The 20,852-nt window shown below is 36.7% G+C and overlaps 1 protein-coding gene across 1 annotated transcript in view; it reads right to left on the bottom strand.

Annotated features, from left to right (window-relative positions):
* LOC103899300 (dystonin-like) overlaps window positions 1-20,852 on the bottom strand; it is a 120,231-nt gene that overhangs the window by 27,011 nt on the left and 72,368 nt on the right. The window contains exons 40-51 of the mRNA XM_009279739.2: window positions 20,428-20,654; window positions 19,583-19,705; window positions 18,692-18,793; window positions 16,538-16,639; window positions 15,203-15,376; window positions 14,242-14,397; window positions 11,649-11,846; window positions 11,006-11,134; window positions 7,695-7,865; window positions 6,192-6,347; window positions 5,754-5,960; window positions 3,707-3,826 (exon numbers count right to left, since the gene is read on the bottom strand). Coding sequence (XP_009278014.1) covers window positions 3,707-3,826; window positions 5,754-5,960; window positions 6,192-6,347; window positions 7,695-7,865; window positions 11,006-11,134; window positions 11,649-11,846; window positions 14,242-14,397; window positions 15,203-15,376; window positions 16,538-16,639; window positions 18,692-18,793; window positions 19,583-19,705; window positions 20,428-20,654 — 1,865 coding nt within the window. The remainder of the gene's footprint in view (window positions 1-3,706; window positions 3,827-5,753; window positions 5,961-6,191; window positions 6,348-7,694; window positions 7,866-11,005; window positions 11,135-11,648; window positions 11,847-14,241; window positions 14,398-15,202; window positions 15,377-16,537; window positions 16,640-18,691; window positions 18,794-19,582; window positions 19,706-20,427; window positions 20,655-20,852) is intronic.

Below are 20,852 nucleotides of genomic sequence, written 5' to 3'. Positions count from 1 at the left end.
GGCACACGGTGCCTGCTCACCTCCCACTGGCAAGCTGTTCCCAGCTGGCCTGCACCAACCTGTGCCATGGTAGCTCACAACTCTTCCACCGACTTTCCCTTGTGTCCACATAGTCATCGTCCCTTTTTAGATGTGAATGTGTGTCAGGGAAAGCTCAAGTGGAATGGAGATGTCTTAAGTAGGAGGTAGGCACTGGGTTATGCCACATGGACAGTATGACAGCTTTACCTAGGGTGCTTCAAGGTTCCTTTTTTAAAACTTGCTTGGTATTTTGCACTGTACTGTCCTTACTTTAGGGTTATTTCAGGATCCAGAGGGAACCGAGGATCAAAACTTATCAGGGGAAAAAAAAAGGCAGCATTTGTTTTGTAATTCAGTATTTCCTTACTGTCCTTTCATTTTCCTCATATAAAACAAGGAAACACACTTTAAGAAAGAATACAAACACCATTGTCAAGCTAGAACTACAATAAAAATAATTTTCAAAATGAAAATAAGCGTGTTTTTTTATATAAGTTCCTTCAATACAAACAGTATGTCTGTGTTCCTTTTATTTGATGGGGTTTATTAACTACGTAATGCTACATGCACAGTGTTATTGATTTGCATGAGGAAACACAATGAAATTGCTGCCAGAGAAGGATCATACAGGAAAAACAGATTTAGAGGTGAACAAAGGGTTGCAGTCAATTAATTCTTTGAGAGACTACACACACTACACTGTATCTGCTTTCATGCGATTTCACAGAGGTGTAACTGAGAGCAGATTTTGGTTTAAGCTGCCAGGAGCAGACAGGTAAGATGAACGAAATCTCAGTAATTAACTATCTACCTTCCTTCTAAGGAAGATGGGAACATACAGATAAAATTAGCCAGGTTCATATAAATGTACTGTAAGGAACATTCAGCATTAGCACAGGAATGGATTGGGTGACCTAGTAAGGGTTTTTCCATTCCTGACTTCTAAAAATGAGAAAAAAATTGCTGATAAACAGACCATGAATAACCCCCAAAAGTCCCTGGCAACACACTAGATATGAGTGAGAGAGAAAACATATTATCTTGGCTTTTCTCTTTCAGGGCCTTTTTTTTTTTTTTTGGCAGTAACAACTGGCAAAGAGCGAGTCCAAATTATTGCTTACAGCACACACAGAGCACACATTCAGTTCAGATAGCAAAATCGTTAACTAAATGGAGCAAGGAAACCTTCAAGGCTGGACAGAAAAGACAAAGACAGACACAGGGGGTATATGTGGGAGTGGAAGGAAAAGACGCAAAATACAAGGAAGGACATTGCAGTGTTGGGAGGTTTGACAGCTCATTAAAAAACAATTGAGTTGATTTCTTGGGGGGGTTGTTTGAAGTTTAAAGTCACAGAGTTCACAGAACTCCCCCTCTCACACACATTCATCTTTTTCCTCCAAATCGCCAGTTTCAATCCTAATGTCCCTGTGCCACATTCCATCCCACTCCTTAATGAGAAATGAGATTCAAGCAACTCAAGTAGCTGTTCTCTGCAGGCATTTTATATGAAAAGAAGCTGGAGAAAAGATATCATTGAGAGAAGTGATGAATCTGCCAATCCATGTGAGGAAGCTCGGGCTCATAAAACGAACTGCTGTAGGTATAAAGAACATGTGGGATTATCAAGTTTAACATTTTAGAAGAGCGGGGGAGAATAAAGCTAGAGTGTCAAACCTCAGGACCTGAAAGGACCTCAAACCAAAGTCACAATGTGTTGACCATACTCGTGAGGAGTTTGAACTTTATATAAAGATAAGAGAGGAGCGGAAGGATTAAAAGATTGATAGTCAGAGAAGACAAGAAAGACTATCTTAACAAAAAGACTTTTTTTTCCTAAATTCCCACCGCTGACTTCAAATTCTGGCAACAGCAGCAATCCCAGAACAAACTGAAATTGCAGAGTTAGCATAACAGAATGTTAATGTAGGTTTTATCTAAGTTTTAACAGCAAACATAGGTAAAACTATTTTTGCTTGACCAACAGCCAGCTTTCCCATATTAAAAGGAGAATATTTTCCTGGTTGATAAACAATACTTAAATCATCATATAAACTGAGAGATGATAAAAATACAAAGCAGACTGATGCAGTAACCAATCATCAATATAAATGACAAAACTTGTTGGAGGTAAAAGCAATCATCAGAAGCTATGTTGAGAAGGAAAAATTAGATCTGCAAACCCTTGGGGATATTGTGCAGAATGAAAAGATAGGAGTAAATAGACAACAATAAGACTGACATGAAAAACAGAAGTAAATGTATGCCAAAGTGTAGAAAAATGAATGATCTTTCAATACTCCGTCTCTGAAACATAGGTAAAACTATTTTTGCTTGACCAACAGCCAGCTTTCCCATATTAAAAGGAGAATATTTTCCTGGTTGATAAACAATACTTAAATCATCATATAAACTGAGAGATGATAAAAATACAAAGCAGACTGATGCAGTAACCAATCATCAATATAAATGACAAAACTTGTTGGAGGTAAAAGCAATCATCAGAAGCTATGTTGAGAAGGAAAAATTAAAACCCTAAACCCTTGGGGATATTGTGCAGAATGAAAAGATAGGAGTCAACAATAAGACTGACATGAAAAACAGAAGTAAATGTATGCCAAAGTGTAGAAAATGAATGAAAAGATAGGAGTAAATAGACAACAATAAGACTGACATGAAAAACATAAATGTATGTGACAAAACTTGTTGGAGGTAAAAGCAATCATCAGAAGCTATGTTGAGAAGGAAAAATTAGATCTGCAAACCCTTGGGGATATTGTGCAGAATGAAAAGATAGGAGTAAATAGACAACAATAAGACTGACATGAAAAACAGAAGTAAATGTATGCCAAAGTGTAGAAAAATGAATGATCTTTCAATACTCCGTCTCTGATGAAACTGCTCCAAGATAAATTTTGAGCCCCAGCCTGTGTCTGAAGATTCTACCACTCACCCACTTGATCCTCAGTAACATATTATTCTAGGCTCTTTACAAAAGTAAAAATGAAGTAAAGACTTCTTCCATCCATCCTTTTGCTCTGTGTCTGATGGAACTACACAGCTTTTACATTATCATTGTTTGTTTGAAAAGCCAGGTCAATCAGGGAGATTTTTACATTTTCACCTACAGTATCTGGGTTTGTGGAAAGCTGGTCCTGGAATTTTGAATCCCATGAAGAGAAACAACATTTGCTACTAATGGTGTCACTGTACTTTCTAGAGGATTTCATTAATATTTTCACTTGACATAAAAGGCAACTGCCAATCAAAATACAAGATTATTTTTCAGTTTTGAGGTGGTCCTGTAGTATTAAAAGGAAAATCCCAACCCAAATAACTGGATGGTAAAATTGTGGTTTAAGGACTGAAAAAAGCCTGTAATAAAACCTTTTCAGAGATTCCTATTCTGAGATAGTATTACTTTGTTTTTTAAAGTTTCCATGGTGCTGTATTATCATCTTTCCTCTTCATAGTTAACCATTCCCCCACAGATCAGGTACTGTGAAAAGTTTTTTTTCACTCCCCACCTGTAACACACCACTGTTTAATTTGATACTAATACGCACTCCATTGTAGTGAGGCCACAAACCTACTTCTTCTGCTGACTGAACAGTGCAAGGCTGATAGACTTACCTACATCTCACCATCTCACTGGGCACTTTGCATTTCATCACGCATGACTCACCTTATGCTGTGCAAGCTGCATCTTTATTTTGTCAGGGTCATTTGCAATTTCAAGATCTGAGTCCAAAGATTTCTCTGACTCTTCTAGCCATTCCATAAGTTTGTGCCAGGCTTCATGGAACTGCAGGAAAGCAACATTTGCATGATTTTAAAATTCACTGGTTCATAAAATAGTCTGACAACATTAAACCCCAACCAACTCTCTACAGGCCAAACAAGTACTCTGCAGACTTTGGAAAGATTTGGTGTGCTTTTTCTCCCTGGTCTCTCAAACAGGTACTAGCCCAACCATGTGCCCACTGGACTTGATATGGACTAGATATAAGGAAGAAATTTTTTACGCTGAGGGTGGTGAAGCACTGGAAGAGGTTGCCCAGAGAGGTGGTGGATGCCCCATCCCTGGAAACATTCAAGGTCAGGTTGGACGGGGCTCTGAGCAACCTGATCTAGTTGAAGATGTCCCTGCTTATTGCAGGGGGGTTGGACTAGATGACCTTTAGAGGTCCCTTTCCAACCCAAACTATTCTATGATTCTATGATTTAGCCTCCCTTCTCCGAGGTGAATTAGCAGCCTTTTATGTACATGATCTGCACACACAGTATGCATCTTTCAAAGACATATTGGTAACTTCTGTTGATGTGTTGGTCATTTAGATTCCTACATTTTTAGTAATGAATAGTAAATACAGCAAGAATAGGGCTTAGCTACTGCCTATATGGGACAACAGCAGTAAATCACTGGGGAAAACTCTCATCTGGATGACTGCCCAAGATTTTCCCTGGGACGCTCATAAATGCTCTCATTATATCAAATGCTATCTTGACGGGCAAGGAACAGATCCTTGATCTTCCTTCCTGTCTCAACAAAAAGAGTGCTTCAGGGAAGGAAGCAGGGAAAGACCAAAGATTCAACCAGCTTTCACAAAGCGGCATCCCTTTGGGATTCAATTTTTCTAAGCTGGTCATTTCTCTTTCTGCGTCTCTTTTGAAAATTCTTCTTGCCTGAGCTGCCTACACATGAAAGCACAAGAACTAGTTCAGAAACGTCTCAAGGCTCCTGGACCCTGTTGTTCAGGGCTGTGGATCAGGCCTTGACACCAGTACCCTTCAGTACTGCTTCCCTGCTCTGCATAGATAGTTGTCATCCTAAATTAATAACTTATTGTATTCAGCTCTGTAAATGGATATAGAGATGAAATCCATCTCATTGTAGAACTGCTGTGTATGTGGATGCACAAGAGAAACTGCTGTAAAATAAATAACATTTGATTAGCTTATGGGCTAATTTATTGCTCAGAGAAGTTCTTACTCTATGAGCTGAGTGGCAGTAGCAGTGAACATGGGAATGTGGTTTGGCTGTGAACATGACCAATCTTGAATGGTCATGTTCACTTGAATAAAAAGAAGGTAGAACTTCCTACTGATGCTTAAACAGATTACATTCCTCTCACACATTTTGCGTTTTATCATTTATGTTCTTCAGTGAAGTGAACATGAATCTAAGGAAAAAACCATGAATGCTCCCTGGTGAGGAAAACTGCATAAAAAAACCTCTCCAGGTTTTTAAGGAAATAAATGGAGATATCTTACCACAGAGAAGATATTGGTCTAGTAACTAACATAAGAGATTGAGGAAGCGATGAGTATCAGGGCACAACGTAAACCCAAGAAGAAAACACTAAGGCATACTCCCACAGATTAGTGAAAAGGGTTCATCACATTCTTTAAAATATAACGGGTTGATTATGAAACTTCTTTTTGAGGACAGATGGCACTAATATACATCTGGAAGCCATACTGTAACTTTCTTCTTTCAGACTATCCTGTATTGCAGACAGAAGTCACTGCTCGGGTTGAAAATGACGCTTTCACCTCCCAAATGAAGTGCTCTATGATCGAATCACAGAAATTGCTCCACTAACTCAACAGTGTCTGTTACACTAAACCCAGACTTACTTGAAAGTGCTTTAAAGCACCATATTCTTCAAGAGTCTGGATGTAATTACAGCTAAGTTCAAAGAGTTGTACAACAGCTGTTGTCCGATTACCTGTTTGGCTCTTTTCCTTGCATCATCCAAAGCTCTTCCCCTTTCAACTAAGCGTTGAACTACTTTTTCCCATCGACTCTGTACACTAATCAGCAGATTCTTAATAAGGACAACATCCTGTTTCTGGCTGAAATATTTCAAATGGGTTCCAGTTTTGTCCAGCTCTATGATCTGATCTCGATGAGAATTCACTTCTGTGGCAAAAACCTTGGAAAAAAGGGAGAAAATTACTCTGAAAACTACATTGCTCAAGCACTGGGTAAACACTGAAAAAAACCAGTCTGATAAAGAATGATGTAGCAAGAAAGACTATAAAATGCAATTTTAAAACAAATTAAATGTTTCTCTGAGTGCCAGTGTTACAGGGTTCATTTGGACATTGTTAAAGTATCTCCACAGAGTGGGAGAAAAACATTACACATCTGTTTCTTTACATACCTTGTGTTCATCAATTTGAAACAAGACCGTGTCCAAGATAAGACTTGGCCGAGAAGCTGCAGTTAGAGTTTGCTCAGCCTGAGTAAGCCAATTGATGAAATCTTGAAGTGAGTTGTGGAACTCCATTGCTAAATTGAGGGCTTCTTCCAGTTTGGTCTGTAAAGATACGTCATACTTTAATAGCAGTTGATATTGTGCAGGGGCTTCAGCCAAGTAAACCATTTTAGTTCAGCATTTTGGAGTAAACCATTTTAGTTTAGCATTTTAAAACATTTTTCCAACTCAGTTTCTGAGGTTTAAAAGCACAGCCTACATTTGAGCATATTAAAGGAGATGGACAGAAGAGTAACAGTAGAATTATGTATGATAGGTGAGTAGAAAATACAGCACCTAGTACAAAGATAAAATTTTCCACATTAGAACATTACATCTTCTACTACTTAATCCTAATGGGACATATGGATTTATCAATTTCAATACAAAATCAGTAGAATCTCAGAAATCTAAGGTGGCAGTGCATTTGAAAGAGCCTCAAAGAGGTCATCTAATTTATTCTTTTGCACTAAACAAAGAACAAGTTTGCCTAGACCACTTCTTTTTAATAAAGCCCAATTGTCATTTTGGTTGCCTGAACCGAGACTAATTTTGGATACAGAATTTTTGTTGGTCATAAGACAGCAGTCAGAGATTTTCAAACAATCACACTGCTGGCCCAGCTGAGCGCTCCAACCTTACAGCTTCCTGCAAGAAGGTGCTCATGTTGGGTATTAATTAGTTTGACGTTCTTACATTATACAGTTACCTTAAGAGACACCAGCATTCTTACTTTAAAATATAACTAAGTAATGAGTTAAATATTTGTGCTTTATACATATCAGGGCTGCACAGAGAGTTCCTCTGCTTGTAATTATTGATATTCTTCATTGTTTGATGGAGGTAGAACAAATGGACTACACTTCGTGAAGGAATGAAAGCAAAATGAAATTAATAATAAGAAAACGTATGTTGCGTATCAGTGAAATCATTGATCTACATTAGAACAGAAGGTAGTCACTTGAAGTAAGTGGCAGAAGGCCAAGCATTTGGGAATTTTAAGAAAAAAAAAGGATAAAAGCTAGGAAAATTAATGCAGCAATTCTGTACTGAGGAGATAAACCTGAATGATCAAATAATTTTATTCACTCTCTCATGTCTACGATTACTGTAATAAAAACCAGAAAAGCCCTCATCCTACCAAATGAGCATTATCAGTATCAGTTCACGTATTTCTATGGAACAGACTTGTGCCATTCTCACCCATCCTCCCCCCAATTATGGATAATCAACTTCTTGAATCCCTTTTTTGACCGGTACTTTCTAAACATACCAATGAATTCTGCATAACTGTCTCTACAATTTATTTTAAATCTAAAAGATCAAGCAAGTATGCATGCATAAAAGCACTGAACATTAACATCCTTAAATACATGATTTACACTTCTATTTTTACGTAAAAACACATACTTTTCTTTCACTGAGCTTTGTTTGTACTGATTCCCATTTTTCTTTTAAGTTATTTATGTCCTGCTCAACGTTTGTTTCAGCAGACTCTGGGCATCTTGCAAGCATCTGCTGGCCTTTCTGCATTAAACACTTATATGTCTCCTCTTTGGCTTCAAAGGCAGCACAAAGTTCCTAAATAAAGAAAGCACCAAAAAATAAGTCAGGTAGAAATTCAATACTCTTTACAAATGCTAGTATAATATTTATTCCTCCCCCAACATTTAGCGGGTATGATTAAGACTAATAAAGGAAACATATGTAATTAATAAAAAGGCCAAATGAGCAAAGAAAGGGCCCAATTCTTCAGGAAATGAGAACTTGTATTGTCTGTCAGATGTTTTCTCTGAGATCCAAAGCTTGGCAAAGAAAGTACTATGCACTTATTGCACCAGATTTGCTACAACTTGGTTGGTTTAAAGTCCATCTGTAGCTGAAACACAAAAAGTGTCAGCATTATACAGTGCGCTGAAAGCCCAGACCTATCCAATACACCTTCAAAAGTGGGTGGGACAACTTAGGAGGGCTGGTTTATTGTACATTGTCTCTTTTGTTTTGTCTTTATCTTCCTTCACTCACTAGGCAAGAGCACTGAAGACATTTTACACATACAAAGAAAGCTGGAAGAATAACAGTACCAACTGTTTTACCTGGTAACTATTCTACTAACTATTCTTTTTTAACCATGTTAAAGATGAGGTGGCAAGAGACCAGGAGCTCCCATGCATCCCTCTGACGCAAAAGGGCATGTTCAATATTTGTAATAGACCATCCAAGATGTACCAACGAAGTTGCTGCAGAGTCCCAAATGAGGAACATCTTCCAGGAGATTAGCAATAAGTGTCTTGCAAACAGGAGGAAAAGAACTTTCTCCTCTGATTCCCAGGACAAGAGCCCAAACCCAACATTTTCTTTGCGTTAAGAGATACTGTACACAGGGTTGTACCTCATTACAGAGGAGGGCAAAGCAGGAAGCAGGTTCAACCATGAGCTAAGGTTTTAACACAACAGAAAGCTTCCTTGCTTTATGACTATGAGAAGTGGTGTCACCTAGCCTGCTTCCTCCTACACTCCCAACCTCCCTACAATACTTCTGGTTTCCGTAACTCCCCAGAGCATCTTATTTTACTGCAGCACAAGAATTCCTCAGAAGTAAACACAGGGAGCGCAGCACAGGTGAGACACGGCAGGAGTGACCCCAAACACTGGGGCTGGGCTCAGTCTAAGACAGGGGCTCATCACAGTGGTTAATTCTGCAGTACAGTCACACTCTTAAGAGGGCAGGAGCAATTAAAGTTATTTTAAAGGAGGAACTGAGAAAAAATATTTTTTTAAGAAAAGGAGAGGGATGTTCTGAGCAGCACTGGGACAGCCAAAGAGGCCTCTTTTTAAGCCCCTTTCCTGCTGGTGTCCTGTAATGTCTCTTCGTATCTTTTGTTTTCCTGGAGCTTCCTTAGCTGGAAATGCTGCCCAATCTCAACTCCATTTGTGAACTGATTATGGTTGAGGGCTCTTTTATTCATATCTCTAGAAACAGACCTTATACTCAAGAAGGTGGTTAATAACATTATTTCCAATGAGAAACAAATTAAAATATAGTGCGAAACTTTCTTCTTCAGTTACACATCACAAATTAACATGGTTTGTATCACTTAGGGGCAAGTTTGAATTTGGAACTTAGAATAAATAGCAGTCAACATGACAAGTGGCCTCAATATTTCAGCTGCCAAAAGAAAAAAAAAAAGAGGTAATTTACACATATCTGCACAGATGCACTGAGGTTTAATTAAACTGAAATAAAGTCCTTTTTTTTTAAGGGTTATATACATTAAAGGATAACAAGTCAATGCCTGCAGTTATATGATGGCCCACAACATAGCAATAATCTGTTAAAATGTACACATACAGTTAGGAAATGATTGTACATATAGAGTATATATTACTGGGGACACATTCACATTTGTTCCAACTATAATACTACATTCAGTTTAAAGATTCTTTAAGTAATCAATCTGTAAGTGCAGTAAGTATAGAAAATTCACATAGTTGAAAGAATGTACCAAAGAAAACCCTGAAATTTTCCAGGGAAAATTTTTTGGTCTTGATCTGATTTTAAGTCCAGGATGAAAAATGGAAAGAGCTCCACTGACTCTCATGGAATCGTGATTACGTCCCACCCTCACAGGAAAAAAAAAAAACCACCAAAAATAAAGGCTTTTTTTGGCCTTTCTTCTTTAAGACAAAAAGAGGATTTGGGGAGTTCAAAACCACAAAGTTGTTTCTGTGTTATGTCCTAGTTTCCTGTCATAATTTACAGTTTTAAAATCAGTTATTTTCCTTCTCAAAAATAGTTACTGGTAAATTTTGGAGGAAAAAAAGAAGGAAAAAAAGTGCCCCACATTGGTGGACCTTTAGCATCATTCCAAAATAAAATCTGATTTTTAAAGCTATGACAATGCAGCGTTCTAATGGAAACTCTGTTAGGCATATTCGAGTTCAAGGACAGTTCAGTAAATATCACTCTTACATCTGAGCCAGGAGGTCAGGAGTTTCGATCACTGGCTTTGGGCTTATATCCTGGCCTAACAGCACAGCATGATTTTACATAAATGGAGCACTATGAACCACCTTCCTTTCAGGTAAGAGATCAAATTTAAGTGTCTTTTTTTAAGCTCTGTGGTTCTACAGGGGCAGAGAAATCCATATAATGCTTCTTAACGAGAAAGGAAGGGAAGGAAGGGAATAATTCAGGCATCCTGATCAGCTTGCCATTTCTAATTAAAGCAGAGTCTCTATATGAGCCAGTAGTCCTTATTACATCTGTGCTAATGATGACTTTAATGTAAGCTTCGGTTAGATAAAGAAGAAAGGATCGAGTCTCTGAATTCAAGGTCCAATGAATGTGGATCACTTTTAGATTCATCTTCCTATCTTAGAAAAAGCATAAATGTAGTTATGGGGACAGATTAGAAAAGAAGAATAGGAATCACTGAAAAATCTGCAAACACTTTCTGTTTTTCTTTCTGAGAATAAGGATGCAAAAGTTCTTTTATTTCTGTCTCAACACTATTAATGGTTTAGCTTTGGGCATCTCCCAAGTGACTACTTTTCCTACACTGAAAATAACAGTGTTGTTTTGAAGGCTATTAAAATTTTTTAAGATACTATACAGACATCGTGATATACAGAACATGATCTGTATTTACCATAAACGCTCTTGAAAGATAGTTAGTTCTGAAATGCAATTTGCAAAGCATTCTAATACTGATACTTACCATATGGGTATTGAGCTGCTCTCTCGCTGTTTCTGGTAAGCCTCCAACAGGTTTTGATGCCAACAGCTGACGTTCAGTGTCTGTCAGCCATTGCTGCATATCTTCAACTTCACCATGGAAACCTTGGGCCTAAATTATACCATGTCATTTTAGAGCTTACTTAAATGTTCTCCATTCTAATACTAGCTCAGATGCAGAAATATACTGGCAACAGATTTAATCAGATATTTGCAATAATCAAAGGAAATGAAAGGGAAAAAAAACAAAGGAAAAACACAAAACAAACCAAAATTTAAACTAGCTCAATCCAATCTAAATGATAAAAACAAAACCAAAAACCATGGAAATCTTGAAAGCAGGCTAAATGAGCAACTGTGAGATCAATGTTTTCCCTGAATAATATACCTATACAGAAATTTCACCCTTTTAAAATATGTAGGCCAAAAGCTGAAGTCTTGATTCAGCACTATAAAAGACAGTGGCCAGCTGTGGAAGATACAGCTGGATTCAAACTTTCTCCAAATTCAGGAATGTCTGCGTTATGGTTTTGATTTAGGCCAACTTCTAATACATGTATCTATGTATTTCATGTAAAGAGACACTTTTTCTGAGTTATCTCTTTATTTGATCATTTCCTGTTCACCTGGATCAAGGCACTGTCCAGCTGCTGTTTCCTTTGTTCTGTTTTTTCCAACACGTTTTGCCAGCGCTGATTCAGAAGTTCCAACTTGCTCCGTAAATTACTTGCTTCTTCAACAGCACTTGATTCAATCAGGTCATTTCCTGCTTTCTTAACTGCTTCCACCGTAGACTGATGAGCTAAAACATCATTTTGTAGCACCTACAAGTGTAACACAGTACGTATGACTGGCCATGTTGATAAGTTATTGAATGAAGGCAATTACAGTGACTGAGCTAGTTCTAATCCAGTGACAAGGCAATAGTTTAACATCAGCACAGGTATTAGCAATTAAAGCTAATAACTAAGATCTCTTCAATCAAAAGCAGTAACAGACCATTCTGCCAAAATGCTATGTTTTGTTTTTATATCTTGGAAAAAATAATATATTCGTTCTGAATTCATAATTTCAGAAAGAAATATATGTAAGGTTTCTGGTACTGCTAGTGAAGAATTATTTCTTCATTTTCCTTAATTTACTACATACTTTTCTTTAATAGGATTTTTCTTTGGTTTTGAGGGCAAGGTGTGAAAACAGTGTTATGTATAGTAGTGCCAATTGCTTGTGGAGCAGTAGTCTAAGAAGAGAGGAGGGAGAGGAACAAGAATGCTATGTGCCTGCTGTGCCATATAACAATCTGACTGCCACGACATCTTTTCATGCATTTCAGGTCTACAACTCATTTCATGTTACGTCAGGCTACCAGGACACTTCAGCTGTGCTAAAAGCTGGGGAATGACTGTAATACTAACACCACAAGACCTCTTCCATCTCATTGAAAACCTGTTATCACCAACCACAGTAAAACCATAAAATGCAAAAAGTACATTTGGGAAAAGGATGCTGTTTTCAGAAAGATTTTTTTTTTAAAAAAAAAAAAGGCGCTTTAAAATACCAGAAATAAAGAACAGAAAAAGAGAATATGCAAAATGGTTGGGAAGGGAATGGTAAACCCCATCTAAGAAATTCATGTTTATGACTGCTGTCTTCCATGGAGCCTGTTTCAAACTCACCTCCCTCAAAATGCTAGCGTATGGAAAAAATACAAAAGCTAAATACAAAGAAACTTTTAAATAAACTATACAGAGCACTTGATGAAACAGCAAGTCACAAGTAGCCCTTGTATACAAAACGTGCATCACATTTGCTTTCATTCTTCTAAGCTAAGCACTGGAAGATACTATTTATTTTATTTCTCTAACAGGGCAAAAAAAAGGGATATTCACAGAAGCAGATGCATCTTATCCCTTCCTTCCTGCTGAGGCTCACTCAGCAAGGTCTATTCTTTCCAAAGTTACTCAAGAGATCGATGTTTTTCCAGGCTACCACAGGATGTACTACTGTGTGAACTTTCTAACCTATAAACTCCGTTTTATGAAAAGGAAGTAGATTCGTTCATGTGTTTGCTGAACTCCTTCAGCACTGAAGGTAGATGAAGTCATAAACGATGTCTGGATGCTTCTTCAGTAGTAAAACACTTCCGTTTGATAAGAATATAAAAGGTTCATGGAGTGGAAGCTGGATATGCAGTTGGTTTTTGGTTTTGTTTTTTTGTTTTTTTTTTTTTTAAAAGGGCCTGTTCCTAACAGTAGTCACACAGGGCACGTAGATATTTTACTCCGCTTAAGCTCCAACTGACCACACAAAAGGCTTCAGAAGCTGCATAGCTGCATTACCACAAACAATGAAAATGCCTTAATTATCTGTGTACTGTCAATTTCAATCACTTCTCCCTAAATCCAAAATGGACTCTGAATACTTTTCACATCATATGCAGGCCAAAAATTAAATGGCAGATTTAAAGGAAAGGAGAGGATTTATAAGGTTAGTTTGAAATCTTCAGGCCTAGAAAGAACACATCATCATGAACAGCATCGAGTCACACAAAGAGGTAGAGAAGATCTCTTGCTCCTGGAAGATACTCTTCAAAATAAAGGCACAATGGACTCCAAAGTCACAATAATCAGTAAAAATACTTTAAAAAAAAAAAAGTAAAAAAATTAGCCCTACATTGCACGTAACAAAGAGAAAACGATGGCGGCATGGATACTCCTAAAGTTTGCTGAGATTTTCAGAGACGCATTCTTCGTGTTAGTTGGACCCAACTGAGATATGATTTTGCAGAATTCAAACAACAAATCACTATTTTCTGAGAAGGAAGAAACAAGAACGAAAGATGTGTAATGGGTACGTGCATTTTGTGAGACCTGGCCTAAACAGAACTAATCAAGGAGTTTATTGCTTCAGGGAGACTAGCACGTTCAATAACTTTTGAGTTCCCTGGGTCAAATTAAGGTGAATAAAGGTGGAGACTAGGGCGAGCTGCTCTTTTTGGCTAAAACCTATGCCACTTGCATGGCATATGCAAGGAAGGAAGGAATATGGAGGAGTAAGAGGAAAGATATTAGTTATTCCAAGCCTTCATTTCAGCTATAATCTGCATCTCAAAAATCTCTACAGAGAATTATTTATCAAGTGCTAAGTTTCACTACAAGACTCATCACTAAGATAAACATCAAAAGAACATTTCAGTTAATATTCATTATAATTACATACATGATGTTTGGCAAGTTCAATTTCAATAGCCTTGGGGTCTCCACCCACAGGTTTCTGTTCATTCAGCAAGTCTTCTGTATGCGTCAGCCACGTCAGTAACTCATCCAGGGCATGCTGGAACTGCCCCAAGGCTAACAAGGCACCTTCCAGCTTGTGCTATAGAAAAAATAAAATTAACAATAAAATGGTTTCACAACACTATTGAATTGGCTTATATTACCATTAGTCACCATAATCCAGAGCAGAGTCCATGCATATGATAGCATAAAAACCAGGGAGAAACAGTTATCCAACACAAGCAACTGCTTTACAGTTAGAGCTGAGTTAGCAATTCCCCTGTAAAGCCTTACATTCCAGGCTTAAATTCCTGACCTTCGAAGACCCCATGTAACCAGAGCAGAGTTAAGTTCGAAGGTTCACTCATCAGAGATATGACAGTAGTTTTTCATCACTGAAAACATAATTTCAATATAAATGCAATTTGGTGCATGACCTTTTTAAAACCTTTTCTTTGTTGTGAAATGATTCCATTTAGAAAAAAAAAACACTTCAATGCACTGCATCTTTAATTCTCTCTTTCACTTTGATAATTTACGGAAAGAGCACTGAAACAGTTAAGTTGTTGGGGTTTTTTTGTTTGTTTTTTTTTTAAAGTGCTCAGTTCAGCTGCTAATACTACTTTTGCACATATAAACATGTTATCAACTGCTACTTAAGATGTCATCAAATAACCAAAATGAAATAATAATCATTCGACCTGGTACTGCTGACAGAGGAAGTGACAAAAAATACTGCTAAGGGTTTAAAAACCATAAAAGCAACTCAATAAATTGTAAAATTCAAGTTCTGTAATTTCCAAACTAAAAGGAATGTGTAAATTGATACAAACATTGTACATCATAAAAAGCTTTTCTCAAAAATCTAAGTCATGAATAAAGCCCCCACCTTCAAGATTATTTACCTGTCTATTTATAATTTTTTCTTCTAGGCTGTCCCACATTAGTTTGAGCTCTGAGAGAGGATCTTGAACAGCGTGCTTATCACTCTCCTCTGTTACCTTCTTCAGCAATAGTTCTGCCTGATGGTTCAGTCTTTCCATTTCTATCTGCTGCTGGTAAGCTTCTGTCTTAAATTGCTGCGGTAAATACAAAAAGAATACAAATAAACATATCACAAGTAATGATCTTCTTGAATATAGCATAGTACATCAATATTTACAATACTAACGCATCACTGTCAACTTTCATAAATTTGGGGGTTTGTTTTTCAGGGTCAAAATGCTTGTAACACACTGATAATCCAGACAGTCCCAGCTAACTGAAAATATGCAACAATGTCTTACTATTCTAGCAGATATTGCTAACTGTGACCAGAGGATGATAAAGATGCCCAATAGGAAAGTATTCTCCAATGATCTCCCTGGTCTGTAAAAAAGGCAGAACATATCTTGAGTAACTTCTAGCTCTTGTGGTTGTGATAATATAAGACTTTAAACTTCAAATAGAATTATTCTTCAAAAGAGCTGAAAGCAAATTTTCTTTAGTAGAACACCCTCTCCTGCACATGCAACTTGGGCAGCAGTCTGAATACAACTCATGTGTGTTCTTCTGAACTATGTAAGATTATGGTTCATTTGAAGTTACATCATAAAATAGATAAACAACCTGCCCACAGCAAAAAAAAGTACAAGTGAGCAACAAAACCAAGGACATTCCCTGATAATTATAAATCCCTGTTTTTTATATATAGCATAACAGCCTACCAACATCAGGAGCATACTCAGTTACAGATCCATACAGACAGGTTTCTAAGTTAGCCTGAAATTTTGATTTTCAGCTTACTCATGTATTGGGAATGTTGTGATCTGTGTGAGCATTTAGATAAAGCCTATAATGGCAGAAGTGAAGCTTTGGAGGCATTCTCTCAGAGCCTCAAGGAAGCTGTTCATGGTAGAAACCAGAAAACATAAAAGTCATAGCAAAAGAACCCTGTACATAATAACCTCATAGCCTCTGAAAGAGAAGGAATGCTATTACAAGTATTTCTGGACTATCAGAACATATTCACAAAATAAAACGTAGTCTCACCAAAATTTGGAATAGATTTTAAAATGAAACACATTTTAAAATGAAAAGTTTGCAATGAAATGTTATCTGAAATTTTCATACAGATTTTTTTTATTAAAAATTGAAAATTAAAATTGCTTTTGACTCTTGAAAAATACAGAAAAATACTAAACAACACAGAAAAATGCAGACAGATGAACATATAAATGAAATAAATTGCTAGTTCATACCTTAAGTTCCTCGGTTTGCTGCTTCACTGTCTCCAGATCTGTTCCAACTGGGGACATAGATGCTAACTTGCTGCCAGCAATGTCTACCCAGTCAAATATTGCCTGAAAATCACAGTATGAAATTGAAGTGTGAGCAGAGAAATAGTATCATATTTGAAAGTCGTATTAAGTAAAATATCAGAATTTTTTTTTTTATTCCAGAGAACAATATTGCTGTGCTCTTCAAAAGAAAATAGCTTTCTTCAGTGAAACCTAGGTTTCTTTGCAATACAAGGGATCAAATACTCCATGTAAAGGTTACGAGAATGTACATGCTGCAAGACTGAACTTCTATTAGCAGTAATATTCTGCCAGTACTATTCATGCTGAGTAGTACTCTACTTTCTGAGTAAAATCAGCAATTTTTGTGAATACCCTGAAAGGTAAATACAAGACAAACTCTGTTCTGCAGTCCTTTGGAGCAAAGATGGAAGGCGGTAGCTGAATGGTAACACACTTTAAATGATGATTACAAACAAACTTCTTTTGAAGGATAATGTTATCTGTGTAAGGAGCATGGAACACGACCCATTCAGTGCATATTAGACAGTGAAGGGCTGTAACTGAGCTTGACTGAATCTCCGTAGGATAATGCAGTTGTAACTTCAAAAAACAAATGAAGTCTCCCCAGTTCTGAGGCTTTGTGGGTACTTCTTTTGCTCCTGATATAATGCAGAACAACCTCAAGAATACTCCACTTACAGATTAAGAACAGCTATATCAATCTGGGTAATTGCATAGGGGAAAAAACACCTCTGCTAGGCCCTTTTCCTCCTGCCCATTATCTGTGATTCATTATGGAGAAAGGCTTAGGACGGATTGTCAGAGCTGCCCACTGCTACACAGCTCCTTGAGAAAAGGAGAACTACCCCCAACAAGCTGAACAGGATGAGGCAGCTGCAGCTAACAATCTGCCCACAATACTTTTCATATTGTCTATTGAAATGAGCATAAGAAGGCATTTAAATACAGTTCTTTCACAAAGTACCAAGCTTGTAGGATGTACAATGTACAGCCACAGGAAATACAAAGCACTTAAACCAACGGCAATGTTCCTAGTGTAACCCTACAAGTCAACCTCTGCACAGTATGAACATAAGAGAACCTGGAGAAAAATACATAGTGAGGATGCACTGGAAAACAAGCATGTTGCAGTATTATTAAGGACTGTTCTGCTGCTTGATCTGCGCTGAACACACAAGCAACTGCCCTCAGTGTCATGTGAAACTCTAATTTTAAAGATTTAATGAACCAAGACACTAATTCCACTGAGCAAAAAAATAATTTTGCAAAATTTGACTACGTTTGGAATCTTTTCAAAAGTTTCAATCTTCTAGCCATTCACTGACAAAAGATATGAGGCATGCCACTCAGCCAAAATGTGCAAAGAATATGCAAAAAAACCCACCCCAAAACCAAGAACTAGTGCACACAGAGAAAAGATATCTTAAAAAAAACTGCTGGAAAATTTACCTAGAGATTTAAAAAATGAATAATCTTCTAAACTATGGTGATTGGATAAATTATACTAAGAATTAGTATAATGGTCCAGCAACATTATGTTAATAATATTTTTTGCTTAAAATATTCAAACTTAAATATTTGACTTATAAAAAAGGTGAAATAAAATTGAAGTTCTTTCACTGTCCTCCACTCAAAGAAAACAGCAGCAAGTGAGTATATGGACCTGTATTCTGTTCCGTTCAGATCATGTAAATGTGTCACAACTTCAACTCGCCTATCACATGAAGTACCAACTATCACAAGAAAATGGGAGCAGGATTACTGTGAATTTGTGGGCTATCAAAAAACCTCTGCTCTTATCAATAACCAAGGGGACATTAATTTTGACTCTAAACACAGTGCAATATATGAACAACTACATGAAGAAAACAACCCAAATAGATTTATTCTTTAATGCAAAAAAAAAAAAAAACCCAAACCAACCAAAACCCAACCAACCCTGAGGAAAAATATCTGCCTACTGAAGAAAACAGTCACTATAATCAGAGTGATACATTACTTGTCACCTACCCAATCACATGACGTTTTTTACTACAACCACATCAAATCCTATTGACTCAAGATTGGGTTAGGTATATCACACCATCTTACCTGCAGTCCATCTTGGTATTGAACAGCTGCCTGCATAGCTTCAACAAGCTTATCCACCCGTTCTTTCCATGTTTTGTTTAAGGCATCCCAGGCAGAATTCAGCTGCAAGTAAGTGCAATTTACTCCAATGGACAGAAGAATTTTACTGCTGTATAATATGCATTCACTAATTATTCACTGATCAGTAACACCAATAAACTAAGCATGGATAGTTCATATTCATTCCGTATTAACACTCTTGTTCTCCCTATCATTCCATAGTTAGTTTCCTTCAGAATATACTATAGGTTCTGGATTACAAAAGCTGTAAACTTCAATACTGATTACTGAATATTTTTATTAACATAGGGATCACAGTTAATACAGCAAATACTATTATTAAATCATTTGGAGTTGCATCATTATAAAAAAGGTAGCTTAAAAGAAACGTACATTGCTGAACATTAGAGAAATTAAAAGTACTTAAGTCAGAATATTACTTATATATACTTATATATGACTACTCTGTAGTCATCCAAACAGGATTGTCTTAGTTAAGATGTCTCACTTGGCACAAACCAGATATATCTGAAATTTATTCTAGCATTACTTTTGCAAAAAGTAGCCATCTATTGTATTAATCAGTGAGCATTTTTACAAAAAAACCTTTCTTTTACAAAAATTTTAACCCGTAAATCAATAAAATAAAATTGTCTGTACATTTTAAACTAATCTGAGTCAAGATTTGTTTACCTGAAAAGCAAACCCTACTTTAACACAAAGGCTTCAGGGATTATCTTACTTTTGCCACAAAATTTTTATTTCCAAATTTTTTGGGGGCAGGTGTGAAATACCAATTTCAGTTGAATAAGCATCTAACATAACAGATTTAAGCATCTGTGTTTCCCATACCTCATCTATACTCTTGTTGACAATAGGTTTGTCAGGCTCTCCACAAGCAGCTCTAAGTTCAGAGCCAAGGCTCACAACTGTTTCTAGTTCTTCTTGCAGTCCATCAATTTCTTCTTTAGCAGCCTACAAAGAGAAAAAAATCCAACGCTGCTAATACTAAATTTAATAATCTATGTAGAGCTTCCTTTCAAGATAGAACATGGCAGGATTCGACCTTTGTTTTCTTTAAAGTCACTTGGACTTGGAACTGGATGCTTAAAATATAAGCATCCCTTTGCAGTGTCAGAGTGAAATCTGTCAGAAAACTGACATCAATCTAAATTATACCAATGGTTTATGATGTCATTTTGCATAAGATGCAAAAAATAAACAGGAAGTTTTAAATTAGACTTCTTTAATCACAGTATTTTCTTTTTCAGAGGTTATCATTCAACCTTCAAATCTTTAACTATCAGCATAAATAATTACAGGCTTAGAGCATAATACATCTGTACACCTTTCATTTAGTTGCTACGTATTACTCAGGGAATCTAAAGTATGTATAAAGTATGTATAACTTTTAAAAAGTCTCAGTGACATGCTTATTATATACATGTTTAGAAACAGATATGTAAATATAATGACAGGCACACGTTGCATGCTCATTGCAATTAAGCACTGATATATGTTATTTACCATAGACTCTTGATATATCATTATAGTAAATTTCTATACAATTATCCCTCTTGGTCTCTTAAAAAAAAAAAAAAAAAAATATTCTCCTGTGGTTATTTCATAGTAATTCTGTCTTTTCTCTGCATACTGTAAATAAAATACTTCAAGTCAACAAAATACTTTCTACTGACCTCAGCAGCTTCTTGCTGTTGCTTGACTACAGATGGGTCAACTCCAGGTCCCTCCAGTTCTCGAATGAAGTCCTGAGTATCTTTAATAGTAGCTACAAGAGCCATATGATCACACCAAAACTTTTCGGCTAGTTCCATTACATCCAACAATTTGGCCTCCCTTTCCTCGGTCAAGGTCTGGATGTCTTCCCAAATGAGGACCATTTGGTCTAGTTTATCTTGAACAGCTAAACAACAAAGGAACTAGATTACTACCTTGGCAAACAATTCTTGGCCATAAATCTCTCTACAGTTCTACAGCAGAAACATATGTGTACATTTTAAAATTTAGACTCTAAAATTGTTTCTTTACAGGACTCCTTATAATGTTAAGTGGAAACAACCAACACAGCCTTTAAAAATAAAACAAAGGTCATATCCATGAT

The sequence above is a fragment of the Aptenodytes forsteri genome, unplaced genomic scaffold (assembly GCF_000699145.1).
Source record: "Aptenodytes forsteri isolate BGI_AS27 unplaced genomic scaffold, ASM69914v1 Scaffold115, whole genome shotgun sequence".
In the NCBI taxonomy this organism is placed as follows: domain Eukaryota; kingdom Metazoa; phylum Chordata; class Aves; order Sphenisciformes; family Spheniscidae; genus Aptenodytes; species Aptenodytes forsteri.
This window is presented reverse-complemented; position numbering and strand designations above follow the sequence as displayed.